The 14744-nt window shown below is 47.0% G+C and overlaps 1 protein-coding gene across 4 annotated transcripts in view; it reads right to left on the minus strand.

Annotated features, from left to right (window-relative positions):
• Positions 1 to 14744, minus strand: part of GGT5 (gamma-glutamyltransferase 5) — a 216374-nt gene that overhangs the window by 119017 nt on the left and 82613 nt on the right. For all 4 annotated transcript variants that reach the window (XM_075320900.1, XM_075320883.1, XM_075320889.1 and 1 more), the window contains one exon: positions 6809 to 6939. In XM_075320900.1, coding sequence (XP_075177015.1) covers positions 6809 to 6939 — 131 coding nt within the window. The remainder of the gene's footprint in view (positions 1 to 6808; positions 6940 to 14744) is intronic.

A 14744-nucleotide genomic window follows, 5' to 3' on the forward strand; every position in this document is an offset into this window, starting at 1 on the left:
GCAGCTACGCCAGGTGCGGCCCGCCAAGATCTCACCGCAGCGGCGACTCCAACCCAGGCCGCCGCCATGCCAGGCGCGGCCCGCCAAGACAAGGAGGCAGCCCCAGAAGAGCCAGAGTGGCGCCGTATGGCTGGTAACCCCCTGCAAGCCAGCAGCCTCGCGCCAGCCAGTAACCCTATGCAAGCCAGCAGCACTACCTCAGAGCAGGCCCAGGCCGCAGCATCTTACAGCAGGCCTGCTACAGCCACGCAGGAGACGCAGACTGTGCTGACCGCTGTCTACCTGCTGCCAGGTGGGGAGCCAGAGAAGAATCCCTACATGTAAAAGAGATGAAGAGTTGCTGAACTGTACATAGCCCCTCATTCTTTTTGAAGAAGTCCCTCGTGTTTTGCCCCTTATTCTTTTCGAAGATGACACCCTTTCATGCTGTACTGCCCCTCATGCTTTTTGAAGACGTCACCCCCCATGTTATGTGCTACCGGGCCACTGAACTGGAATGTGGGCCCGGTGGAAGTGTATGTGGCATGTCATACCAGGCCACTGGACTTAGTGGCTGGTATGTTGTTTATGTGTCCTATGTAACCAGGCCATTGGACTTAATGGCTGGTTGATTATGTCATTTTGTTTGATTGAAAGAAACGAACTGCCGGGCTACTGGACTTGTAGTAGCCAAAAATGTAATTAGTTGCACCCGTTGTGCCCCCTACCAGAATTATGGGGGATTTGCCTGAACCGTGCAATGGACTGGAAGTGCACACTTAGAGTTTTCTTTATAAGAAGTTCGCAACGTTCATGATATGTGCCTCCCATAAAGGGCAGAAATGTTTTACTGTTTTATGTTATTGCATACAAAAATGTTTTTGCAGTTTCTCCACATGTTTTTGTTGTTTTTCAGCCCGAGGACGTGCTGGGATTTGCTGTGGGGGAGTGTGGCGCCCCTGAGGCTTCCGTCGCCACAGGTCATTGCACCCCATCTGCGGTGTGATGCCCCATTTTGGGAGAGGAAGAGAGTGAACTCCGGTCCCCTGGTAAATCCACACTACACCCATTGCTAGGGACACACAGGACCAGGGAAAGTGGCAGGCAACCCTCCCATGCTGCATGCTGAGAGGGGCTGTAAGACCCATCCCTGCTCCCATAGGGTGGTAGCTTAGCAACTGGGGAGGTGGGAGGAGCCACCAGAGAGCAGATAGAGAAAGGAAGGTCAAGTTAGTTTCAGTTTACCTCAGGGAGTGAGAGAAGCAGCATGTAGTTGGAGGAGAAGAACGAGAGAAAGGAGGGAGGAGGAGGCCTGCTGGAGGCAGGCAAGGAGGAGAAAGGAAAGAAAGAAAGAAAGAAGGAAAGAAAGCTCCAAGTCAGACAGGAGCAGAGGAACTGAAAGAGACGCTTCCTGGTGAAGACCCTGGGACCCATAGGTCCAGGTGACACCACGTAGGAACAGAAGGAGTCGCAGGGCCGCGGGTAGTCCTGTAGGTACCACGAGCTGTCCTTGTTGGGTACCGAAGCCGAGGGCCCAGAGGCGCTACGAGTAGCTGCAGGCTGCGGTGGCCTGGTCCACAGTGACATCGGTGGAGTGATTAGCTGCGACAGGGGACGGTCCCTAGAGACTGGAGGAGTGAAAAGACAATCTCCAGACAGTAAAAACCGAGGCCCAGGGAATTGCAAGCTCCCAGGGCCAGAACCCAGAGCAGACCACCAGAAAAGGGGTAATCAGCCGACAGGTGACCCCCCAGCCTGGAGGCTGTAATGGAGGCCAAGCCAAGTCCATCTAACTAAGGCAAGGCTAGTGAAGACAGCAGAGAAAGAGACACTAAGAGAGAGGGTACCGGATTTCACACTCTGAATCACCCAGAAGACGGAGGTCCCTGACAGCGGTCCCAGCAGTCCAAGGTTCTGCCTGCCCTGACAAGAACTGTGAGTAAAAGAACTTGAACTGCACCTCTGAAGTTGCCTCAGTTATTTCATCTGCATAGACATTTACAAGCACCAACTGTGCCCCGGGCATTGCTCCACCTGTGGGGAGCAGTACTACCATTGCTGCCATAATATCATCCCGGAGGCCTCACACAGCAGCGGCGGCTTATTAGCCGCATACCACAGGTGGCGTCACGAACACAAACTTTAACTTAAGCCACTTATTCTACTGACACCCACCAGGGCCACGGAGCCGGGCCCAGCCACCACTGACTACCACCGGACTAGTCCGGCCCGGCACCGAGTGTCCCATAGCCCTGGGGTGGGCGAGTCACTATGTTCACATGTCCAGTAATCATCCGTTGGATCCAGCAGCAATCTATTGGCAAAAGGTTGTACAAACACAACTTTCTTGTCTGTTTAAAAAAAAAAAATAATTTTTCAGGTTCCATTTATTCAACATGGGTGTTTATGGAAAACAGATCCATTAGATTGCTATCTAGCCATCCATTTTACTTGCATTTATAAAGGATCCATTTTTTCTTACTGGACCTATTTCAAACTGAAGATAAATAGCAACCTGTTAACAAATCTGTTTTCCATAAACTCCCACGTTAAAAAAACGAATCCTGCAAAAATCAGTTTTTTTCAAAATGGACAAGAAAGTTGTGTTTACATAACTTTTTTGCCAACGGATTGTTGCCCGATTCTTTCAAATGGATGATTACTGGACATGTGAATTTAGCCTTAGGATAAGATCACACAGGGCGTTTTTCGCCGCGTTTTTGCGCAGTTTTCGGGTGCGTTTTTGCTCAGAAAACTTCATGACTTTGCTTCCCCAGCAAAGTCTATGAGTTTTCATTTTTGCTGTCTGCACACAGCGTTTTTTTTCAGCTGCGTTTTTGTGGTGCCACAAAAACGCAGCATGTCAATTATTCCCGCGTTTTTCACTGCGCTTTTCATCCATTGAGTGCAATGGGATGTTGAAAGACGCAATGAGAAATGCAAATAGGTGCGTTTTGGTGCGTTTTGGTGCATTTCTAAGACCAAAAACGCAGCTATAAACGCAGGAGGTGGGTAGTAAAGTGACATGTACAGGAAGAGGATTCCTTCTGTCAGTAAATACAGAAGCGTGAATCCTCCCGGTACCGTCACCGCCGCTTCCACCTCCAGTCCTGTGCATGTCTGCTGCCGTGCAGCGTCATGTACGGGCAGGAGGTGGAAGCGGCTGCGAAAACAAAAGTGAACAGTAGAAAAAAAAATATCATACTCACCTGTCTGCAGACTCCCGGTGCCATGCCCGCTCCCAGCTCCTCCTCCCGGTACCACCGCTCCGGGTGTGTGCAGTCTCCCCGGGTACGTATGCCTGCAGGATGCAGGACCTGGCGATGGATCACCTGATGCAGTCATCTGACGCATCAGCTGATCGTAAGTCTCGGGGTGACGCGGGCGCCCGGCCAGTTTAACCTATCAGCGGATGCGTCAGGAGACTTCATCCCCGATTACCGGCAGCTCCTGCAACGATCGGACGGGATCAGACTCCGCTCCAGGAGCTGCCGGTAATCAGCACATAAGTGAGTATTTTTTTTTTTTTTGCACCGATGCATCTGCTGATTGTATAAATGGCTTTTATACAATCAGCTGATGTGTGATGTGATTCAGGCACTTGAACCTGCCAGATAATCTGATAGCTTTGCCTTCCAGCAAACCGATCAGATGATATTGGATCCGGATTGGACGGCGCGGGACCCTTGACCCAGGATTACTGTGGAGGGGGGTTCTTTATTTCAATAAAGATGGAGTCACTAATTGTGTTGTGTTTTATTTCTAATAAAAATATTTTTCTGTGTGTTGTGGTTTTTTTATCTTTACTAGAAATTCATGGTGGCCATGCCTAATATTGGCGTGACACCATGAATTTCGCGCTTAGGGCCAGCTGATAAGTAACAGCTAGCCCTAACCCCATTATTACCCAGTGAGCCACCCGGCATCAGGGCAGCTGGAAGAGTTGGATACAGCACCAGAAGATGGCGCTTCTATGAAAGCGCCATTTTCTGGGGTGGCTGCGGACTGCAATTCGCAGCGGGGGTGCCCAGAAAGCATGGGCACCCTGCACTGTGGATTCCAATCCCCAGCTGCCTAGTTGTACCCGGCGGGACACAAAAATTACGCGAAGCTCACGTCATTTTTTTTTTAATTATTTCATGAAATTCATGAAATAATTAAAAAAAAAAGGGCTTCTCTATATTTTTGGTTCCCAGCCGGGTACAAATAGGCAGCTGGGGGTTGGGGGCAGCCCGTACCTGCCTGCTGTACCCGGCTAGCATACAAAAATATGGCGAAGCCCACGTCATTTTTTTTTGTTTGGGGGGGCAAAGAAATCCTGCATACAGTCCTGGAAGGAGGATGCTGAGCCTTGTAGTTTGACAGCTGCTGTCTGCTCTCCTGCATACACTATTGGATGGAGGATGCTGAGCTTTGTAGGTCTGCTCCCCCTGACTCTCCCTCCAGCATACAGTCCTGGATGGAGCATGCTGAGCCTTGTAGTTCTGCAGCTGCTGTCTGCTCTCCTGCATACACTAGTGGAGAATGAAGAACATATTGAAGAAGGAAATGACATCACACCTTTTTTTTTTGTTCACTGATAAAAAAAACGCATAAAGACGCAGTGAGCAAAAGCGCAGCAAGACGCAGCAAAAAACGCACCAAATCGTGGCAAAAACGCGTGCGTTTTTTGCCGCGGGTGCGTTTTTGTGCGTTTTTTGACGCAAAAAAACGCAGCGTCAAAAAACGCAGTGTGTGAACCTAGCCTTACTTTGCTCTGATTCAGCCTGTTTGATTCCCATCACTGATCTAACAATGCTACTGACCATGTCCCTTGACCTTGATTTAATCTATATTGATAACCAAGTGTTGGATCAAAGTAGCCAAAGCAAGTTTATAGATCCGAGAAAAAAAAAAACAACACTTGGATGCTATCTGTGTGCTGTCTTTCACAGACTGTTTGATAGGAGAAGCTTGAGAAACCTCCATTACAATATTTTTCATACTAGAAAAACTGATGCAACTCTGACCAAACTCTGGTGATAAAAAAATTTGACACAACTGACCAAATTATCTGAAGACAGAATTGAATGCTGGACCTGTGACGCCCTGGGCAAGCCAGGGGTCACAGGTCACAACATCACCACACACCCCACATTCCCTGCAAGAACACCGTAGTCAAAACACAAACCCTTGTTGCCCTCCCCCAGGGGCTGGTGATCACACCAGGGGGTGGAGCCAGGCAGTTGGTCTCCACCCACCGAGGAGTTCACAGTCCTGGAGGTGGGAAGACGAACATTTTAGTTGAGTGGAGTTGAGTTGGAGAGGAGTTGAGTTTAGTTTAGTGGAGTTGAGGAGTGGAGGTGAGAGCAGTGAAGTGGCAGTAGAGCAACCAAAAACTGACTGAGAGCGTCCGGGTGTGTGCCCCGGACGAGACAGCAAGGTTGACAGACGGCGGTGACCGTCTGCAGTGGAGGCTGATCGGAGTTGCCGAAAGGACTGTGGACGAGTGGTGGCCCGGCGGTACCGGAGCGGTACACAAAGTGAGGCCAGCACCATTGGCAGGGGCCTTTCGGATCCCGGCAAGGCTTGGAGTCGCCGTACAATTTGCTAACTCCGTCAGTGAAGGGGACCTCCTGGGTCTCTAAACAGCAAAGTCCCGATTGAAGGCAAAGGTCCAACCGTGAGAGAGGGACACCGCCACCGCCAAGGCACCAGTACCTCAGGGCCAGCGCCTGCGGGCAAAGAGGGGCTCCTCCGGCCCATATCCAAGCTGGGGAGCAGGTTACCGGTGGGAACCCATCGCTACCAACAACCGTATTTAGGTGCAGGAAAGAGACAGTCACCGCTAACTTGCAGGGAACATCAACATCACAGCCGTCCGAGGGACCCGTCCAACCAGCCGCTTGTTTACCGTGAACTGTGTCATCATGCTTGGGCTGAGTGAGTGCCTCCGTGCCGTGCGGCACAGCGCTGCCCCTGCGTCCCTGCACCTCAACAGGCCCCCATAACCCACCTGTCAACCATCCCAACCCCATCACCGGGCCCCGGGACAACCAAACCCCTACCCACGGAGGGGAGAAATAACAACAAAGCTGCTCCCTGTCTCCGCTCCCGGGATCCCCATACAGAGCAGCGGTGGTGTCCACACAATAACCACAACCGTGGGTGGCGTCACGGACATTAATCAAATCCCCCACCAACAATCAGCCCCCTTTCACTCACGGGCGAGGAGCGCCGCTAGAGTCCCCGGGATCCGGCCCATCGCTCGAGCCACCGAGCAGCAGTAGCCGCAGAGCAGCGGCGGTCGGGCCCGAGCTGTGGGAGAGCGCAGCGTTGTCACCCTCCTCCCCGCCCGCGACAGACCCATGTCGACCCATGCTGGAATCAATAAGAATACGTAATATCTTTTTCTGATAAGACCATTTTAAAATGGCTTCAGAAGAAAAAAGAAAAACGTCCTCTAATGACCAAGTGAACATTCAACATTTAACCATGCTCCATATAGTCACCTCTGTCTCAAAATGATGACATTAATCTACAAGAAAGAGTGGGAAGTAGATATACAGTCCAGATGCAGTGGCTTCTACCATACTACAATATTAATACTTGCACAAATATTTTGTTATTTATTTAATTTTCAAAATGATACGCTTTAAATTTAGATCTTATTGGTTGCAATGTTAAGATGGGTCCGAAATAAGTTTCTGCTACTCAATCATGACCGAAAAACGAGATCAAGACAGAAACCCTGATGAAGCCATTGACTAAAAGGAAATTCGCTGAAGTGATTGATGCTGATTAATGTGCTCTTATATTCAATACAAATACTTTTGATGAGACTTCTTACTTGTAGAGGCATCATAAATAGTAAAAATGACTCCTCCTCCAAGGCCCATGCTCTGCGGATTTATCACTGATGTACAAAGCAAAGCAGCAATAGCGCCATCCACAGAGGAACCACCTTGCTTCAGGATATCCCTGCAAGAAAAAAAAAAAAGTCATCAAGTAGAACATATGTTTCATAAATTTGTCCATATAATACATTTTTTCTGCGTGACTGACCTGTTCAAGCATTTCAATGGTAAGGTCTGTTATAACTGCAATCACTCAATAGATATCTCACAAATATTTTAATACTATGGTAATAACAAAAAAAACATGACCAAAACGTGTAGTTTTTTGTATAACTGTAAAAGATAAGCATATTCTAATACATTTCTGTTTTTGCATAATATGTATGAAAATGAAAAAAATTTTACACAGTGTAGTTTATATGTAAAAAAGGACTGATTTAAAAAAAAACAAAAAAAACATAATCGAGGCCATAAAAAAGCTGTTTACATCTGCATTGAGGTGTTCATTTATGACAGATCCATTCTAGAAGCTTTCTTATTGAAGCAATCTCGGTCTATCACCCCACCTGTGCCCCCCCACTCTGCTAATGACCTGACTGACATACTCAATAATTTGAACCTTCCACTCACGTCTTCAAGATTTCTCACGAGCTGTGCCTATGCTCTGGAACACACTACCAAGAACAATCTGATTAATTCCCAACATCCACGCCTCCAAGCTTGGCTTAAAAACGCATTTCTTTAGACTGGCCTATTACTTCACCTCACTCATCAAATTATTCCCATTCTGCCCTTCACAAAATTTACTTCCAATTCTTGTCCCCTGTATATTCTGGTTCCTTCCTCTTCATGTACTTTTTTACACTCTATACTTGTGTAAATTCTGGCTGGTGATCGGTCCACGCAGCTGGTTTTGAATCCCCCATTATTTTGATGGCCGGACCATATATGACAAGTTTTATTTATTTTTGCCCCCCCCCCAATTTACATTTTGTGCTTCCCCTATTTGCTCATAGACTATAAGCTTACCAGCAGGGCCTTCACTCCTCTTGGTATCTGTTGAATTTTGCTATTCTATATTGTCTGTACATGTCCCCACTGAACTGTAAAGCACTGCGGAATATGTTGGCGCTATATAAATAAAAATTATTATTATTATTATTATAGAGGCATAGTGGATCTTTTTGGATCCTATTGACCTAAAAGTTGACATGACAGATCTCCTGAAATGTCTAGTCCAGTAAATACATATATTCCTTATGACAACTTGTGTGGAGTCTCTTTTTAGAACTGCTTTTAACAGCTGGGTGTTTCCAGTTGGGAGGGTCTTCCCGAAACATTTTGATCCTGTACAGTCAGCGCTGACAGCACCATATTGTGTAAAATAGTCCAAATATAGTGAAAAACTTGTAACCCTAACAACTGTGGGAAAGAAATAAGCTGTTAGTAGAAAGCATTACTAGAATATACAGAGCAGTGCCTGGAACACAGTTGTATTAGGCCAAAACACAGCACGCCTCTATAAATATGTGGACACTACCATCTCATGGCAATTTGCCCAGGAATTTGCAACTGGCCCAGCTGTAAGCGCTCACTGATCTGACACGTCGAGTCAAGTTCTCATGGACTTTACTATCATTAATGGCATACATATCAAAAGGGAAGTGTGGGGGAAAATATAAATTCTTACTAACTATAATGAGTCTTTGTCAGCACAGAATGACTGTTCAAACAAGCACAGGCGCTTTCTGTATCATGGTAGAGCCTGACATTTAGGTGCACCTTCCCACCTGCTTGTTATCCTTCTATATCCACCCGTCTTTAGGTTTAGGAAGACAAAGCTGTCAATCAAAACAGAGGGGAAAATAAGCAGGTGGCACCGAGCGCCTGTGCTTGGTTTGAAGTCATTCTGTGCTGACAGAGTCCCTTTAAATGTGTAAAGAAGACAAATCTGGACGCTGTGGCACACTCATGTCAGTATAAAACAATGTCAGGAAATGTATAGAGCCGCTTTCATTTGGGTTCAGCAGCCGTTAACAGTTTCCTGACATTCAACTATTAAATGTTATTAAATAACTACTGAAAAAAATGCCTTCCTGGTCAATATTCCCATATCATGACTAATGGACGCTGCTAGCACAAGCCAAAACAATAGAAAATAACTGCATCTAGCAATTATTCAATACATCTTTTAAAACAGGGATGGCTAACCTCTATCCCAGAGACTATGTGGGTTGAATCATTAGGAATGGTGTTGTACAAACCAAACTTAATGAAGGAGTGAGGTGGCGTAAGTTACAAGAATTAAGAGGCACATGCTACTTAATGAATTCTGCTTCTCTGTGACTTGCGCCTCATCAAAAATGCTACTCCAGCCTGAGACTGGAGCAAGTATTCAGCCATGTGATGCTGCAGAACTGGTACAGTATAACATCATGAATTCTGTGAGCACGCGCTACCATGTCCGATCCATACTCCACCCACTTTGGCAATGGAAAAGTCAGAAATATGACTTTTCAGTGTTTTAAACCAGAAAAATGGTGTAAGCATTTTGATGAATAGGCCCTATTTGCATCTTGCAATGCCATTCTGTACGGCACCATCCGCCTTCTCACAGATATTCTTCTTTGTGTTTGGTGGCTTCTTATCTGCACGTCAGAAAGATAATTGGCACATAACCGGGATAAGGGACTTACAAGTTCTAATGGACACCAAATTTATGATAGGTTAGATGAAGTGACCATGAATGTGTGCGGCTATATTCATTGTAGTTTTATGGAAAAGGGAAACACTCCAAGATTTGGACAACTGATGAAGACTACAATGGAGATGAGGCATGCATTGTTTCAATGAAGGAGAAAAGGGAGTTCTAGAAGTGGGAACAAGCACTTATACTTTTGATATATGATTTTCCTTTTAATGTTATTGTGGCCATAGGTTTTGGTTTAGTGTGTTTGTCGCGGGCGGAGGAGGGGACGCCGCGCTCTCCCACTGCTCGGGTCCGGCTGGCACTGCGGCCTGCTGCTGCTGCTCGGTGGCTCGAGCGACGGGCCGGATCCCGGGGACTCGAGCGGCGCTCCTCAACCGTGAGTGAAAGGGAATTGGGATTTGGGATAGTTTATTGTCCGTGACGCCACCCACGGTTGTGGTGATTAAGTGGACACCACCGCTGCTCTTTCTGGGGAGCCCGGGAGTGATGGTACGGAGCAGCCAGTTGTTGATTTGCCCCTCCGTGGGTAGGGGTCTTGGTGCTCCCGGGGCCCAGTGATGGGGTTGGTATGGTGGACAGGCGGGTATGGGGCCTGTGGAGGTGCAGGGGCGCAGGGGCAGTGCTGTGCCGCACGGCACGGAGGTACTCACTCAGCCAGTAAACACGACACAGTTCTCGGTAAACAAACGGCTGGTTGGACGGGTTCTTCGGACGGTTACGGTGCTGCGGTTCCCTGCAGTTAGCGGTGACAGTCTCTTCCCTGCACCTATGTAAAGTCTCTTGGTAGCGATGGGTCCCCACCGGTTACCCACTCCTCGGCTTCAATCTGGGCCGAAGGAGCCCTACTTTGCCCGCAGGCGCTGGCCCTGGGAAACTGGTGCCCTGGCGGTGGTGGTGTCTCCCCTTCACGGTCGGGCTGTTGCCTTCAATCGGGACTTGGATGTTAGGAGACAGAGGTCCCCTTCACTGACGGATTTGGCAAATTATGGCGACTCCTAGCCTTGCCGGGATCCGAAAAGCCCCTGCCCTGGTGCTGACTGTTCTTCGTATACTGCTCCGGTACCGCCGGGTCACCACCCGTCCGCGGTCCTTCCAGCAACCTCCGAGCAGTCCCCCTGCAGACTATCACCGCTGTCTGCTGACCTTGCTGTCACGGTCCGAGGCACACACCCGGACCAACTTCAGGCTTGCTTAACTGTTTCTTTTCACTTTACTTCAGCTTCTCTCCTAAGCTCCTCTACCACTTCACTTCCTTCTACTTTCACTTCCCTCACTTGACTGCCTGGTTCTCCCGCCTCCAGGGCTGTGAACTCCTCGGTGGGCGGAGCCAATCGCCTGGCCCACCCCCTGGTGTGGACATCAGCCCCTGGAGGAAGGCAACAAGGATTTTTAGGTTAGCCTTGGTGTACCTGCTGGGAATGTGGGGTGCATGTGATGTTGTGACCTGTGACCCCTGGCTTGCCCAGGGCATCACATGTTAATGTGTCCTACAGGCCAGAAAATTATGTGAATCCATTTTTTAAGTCAAGTTTCATTTCATCATAAATTGTCTTTCATAACCTGCTTTCATAGCAATGTTTGCACATATTTTGGTTCTAGATATCTAGTAAAACCACCTGGCATGTGCTGTAACAAGCAGTTAAAGGGTTTTCCCACTATCAGAGTTCATTTTAATCAATATATCTTGCAATAATAATAATTTCCACAATTGGATGTGATTAAAAAAAATTGTTCCTGTGCTGAAATAATCTTTTATATGTGTCCCTGCTATATAATGTTTAATGGCTGTGTCTCGTACTCATCTAGTGGCCAGTTTTAGGTACTGCTCCTTAGCAAGGTATTGGAGGTTGCCTAGCGATAAGGATAGCGAGATACCAACTTTCCCTGAAAATAAGCCTTACCCTGAAAATAAGTCCTTGCAGAAGTTTTCAGCCTTTTCATAGTAAGGCTTAAATTTAAGCGTTACCCTTAAAATAAGACCTTAGTTGCTGTTCAATAATGAAGTGTCCATGCAGCTAAAAAAGTTAAAGAATACGGCAAGACAATTCATGAAAAATGCAAACACCTCAAAACAAAAGAAGACAGACCCCGCAATCATACTCACCAGACCGGGATGCTGTGGAACGTGAGGACTTGTTGTGCAACACACACCACAAACACACATACACAGCCGATGATATCGTACTGGTCTGGTGACCTGGGATGCTGTGAACCTGAGGACCTGTGGTGGAACACATCAAGGATCTGCAGTGGAATGCATCAATGCATTCCACCACAGGTCCTAGATGCGCTCCACCACAGGCCCTCATGTTCACAGAATCCCAGGTCTTATTATATGCCAGAAGCAGTGCGGTATCACCATACGTGTATGAGTTTATGTGTCTTAGGCGTGTCTGATGTGTGTCTGATGTGTGGTTCTGAGCGCCGGCAGGCCGGAATCAGGGGAGGACCGCTGTGGAGAAGACAAGAACCTGCAGAGAACGCATGGTGAGGACCTAAGAGTCACACAGACGTCCTGGGTTTGGTAAGTATGACTCTCCTGGGGGGGCGGGGGGTCAGCTTTTTTTTGAAGGGGGTAAACTTATGGCCAACTTGTGTTTCCCCCCAAATAAGCCCTACCCCAAAAATAAACCCCAGCGCATTTTTGGTGGCAAAAAACTATGTAAGACAGTGTCCTATTCTTGGGGAAACATGGTAGTAGACAGTTAAGAATAGTGGGAGGCGTTAGATTCAATATAATTTTTCAGAAGCAAAAAGTACAGATAATTGAGTTAGAGTCAAGTTGAAAAAAGATGTGTTTGAGCCTGCTTAACACTGGAGGCCCAGAGATGGGGGTGGATGTGGCAAGGCCCAAAACCAGTATTAGAGACTCAAGTGCAGTATGAGATAGCAGAGTACCCCTATCCCACCATAGTAAGTACTAGATCCCAACCCGTGCAACTCAGTTCACAACTGTGTCCAGTTGTACTAATCCTATAGTAGAGGACTGACATAGTCTTGGGTGAACATGTCGGCATGGAGAAACCCAGTAGATGAGCTTTGTTCAATGGAGATCAGAAACCGGTAGTAAGAACGGGACCCCAAAGGTCAAAGGCGACCATGCCATGCGGGCCTCTATGACTTTACTGAGTGAAATAGTGGTGTTAGATAGTGAGGGAGAGGACAATGGAAAAACTGCAGTAGTACCAGGAACCCTGGAGCAGTCTGCAGTAGAAGTGTGTTTTGAATCTGAATGTTCCGTAGCTACAATGTTCAAATGTTATGTCCAAAGTAATGATTTGCAAGAGATTCTGTGCGTAGATGTTAGTAAAAGACTGTTGAATGAAAATAATGTATCTGTGTCCCTTAATTCCCGGCAGCAAATTCCTGGCTTGAACAAGGGCATGAACAGAGGTATGGCTTGTACACACAATATCCACACACCCAACCAGGAATGCTCTGTTGAGGAGATTAGTGAGCGTGCGAAGGAGAGGGAGCAGACGGAGCTCCTCGCCCATGACCACGTCGGGGCCCAGCTTGCACCCCAATCACCCCTCTTCATCTGTATACTCTCTTTTTAGGGTCCTTCCCTGCCCAAGAGTTGTGGTATATTCAGACCATATCCCTGCACTGTCAGACACAACCATTACACAGTACATAGCAGGGACACATATATAAGATTATCTCAGCAAAGAAATTTTTTTTTAAAAACACATCCAGTTGTGGAACTTATTATTACTCCAAGATCTATTGATGAAAATTAACTTTTAAATTAACTTTGTTAGTGGGAAAACCCCTTTAAGGGTAACCTGAAGGTAATGGTCTGCTTACAGTAGCTATTAGTACAAACAGGCTGCCTTTAACCTCTTTACGACCAAGGGCATACTGGTACGTCCTTGGCCGTGTCTGTCCCGTTACTGCTGGTGGATCTCCGATCCACCTGCGCCTGTTAGCCATACATGTACAGTGCTGGCCAAAAGTATTGGCACCCCTGCAATTCTGTCAGAGAATACTCAGTTTCTTCCTGAAAATTATTGCAATCACAAATTCTTTGATATTATTATCTTCATTTAATTTGTCTTCAATGAAAAAAAAATAAAAAAATTGTCATAAAGCCAAATTGGATATAATTCCACACCAAACATAAAAAAGGGGGTGGACAAAAGTATTGGCACTGTTTGAAAAATCATGTGATGCTTCTCTAATTTGTGTAATTAACAGCACCTGTAACTTACCTGTGGCACCTAACAGGTGTTGGCAATAACTAAATCACACTTGCAGCCAGTTGACATGGATTAAAGTTGACTCAACCTCTGTCCTGTGTCCTTGTGTGTACCACATTGAGCATGGAGAAAAGAAAGAAGACCAAAGAACTGTCTGAGGACTTGAGAATCCAAATTGTGAGGAAGCATGAGCAATCTCAAGGCTACAAGTCCATCTCCAAAGACCTGAAAGTTCCTGTGTCTACGGTGTGCAGTGTCATCAAAACGTTTAAAGCCCATGGCACTGTGGCTAACCTCCCTAGATGTGGAAGGAAAAGAAAAATTGACGAGTGATTTCAACGCAAGATTGTGCGGATGGTGGATAAAGAACCTCGACTAACAGCCAAACAAGTACAAGCTGCCCTGCAGTCCGAGGGTACAAGAGTGTCAACCCATACTATGAGTCGGCGTCTGATTGAAAAGGGACTATATGGTAGGATACCAAGGAAGACACGACTTCTTACCCCGAGACATAAAAAAGCCAGGCTGAAGGTTGCCAAAACTTACCTGAGAAAGCCTAAAAAGTTTTGGAAGAATGTTCTCTGGTCAGATGAGACAAAAGTAGAGCTTTTTGGGAAAAGCCATCAACATAGTTTACAGGAAAAAAAAGAAGCATTCAAAGAAAAGAACACGGTCCCTACAGTCAAACATGGTGGAGGTTCCCTGATGTTTTGGGGTTGCTTTGCTGCCTCTGGCACTGGACTGCTTGACCGTGTCCATGGCATTATGAAGTCTGAAGACTACCAACAAATTTTGCAGCATAATGTAGGGCCCAGTGTGAGAAAGCTGGGTCTCCCTCAGAGGTCATGGGTCTTCCAGCAGGACAATGACCCAAAACACACTTCAAAAAGCACTAGAAAATGGTTTGAGAGGAAGCACTGGAGACTACTAAAGTGGGCAGCAATGAATCCAGACCTGAATCCCATAGAACACTTGTGGAGAGATCTAAAAATGGCAGTTTGGAGAAGGCACCCTTCA

This window comes from Anomaloglossus baeobatrachus, chromosome 1 (assembly GCF_048569485.1).
Source record: "Anomaloglossus baeobatrachus isolate aAnoBae1 chromosome 1, aAnoBae1.hap1, whole genome shotgun sequence".
NCBI classification, from domain to species: Eukaryota; Metazoa; Chordata; class Amphibia; order Anura; family Aromobatidae; genus Anomaloglossus; species Anomaloglossus baeobatrachus.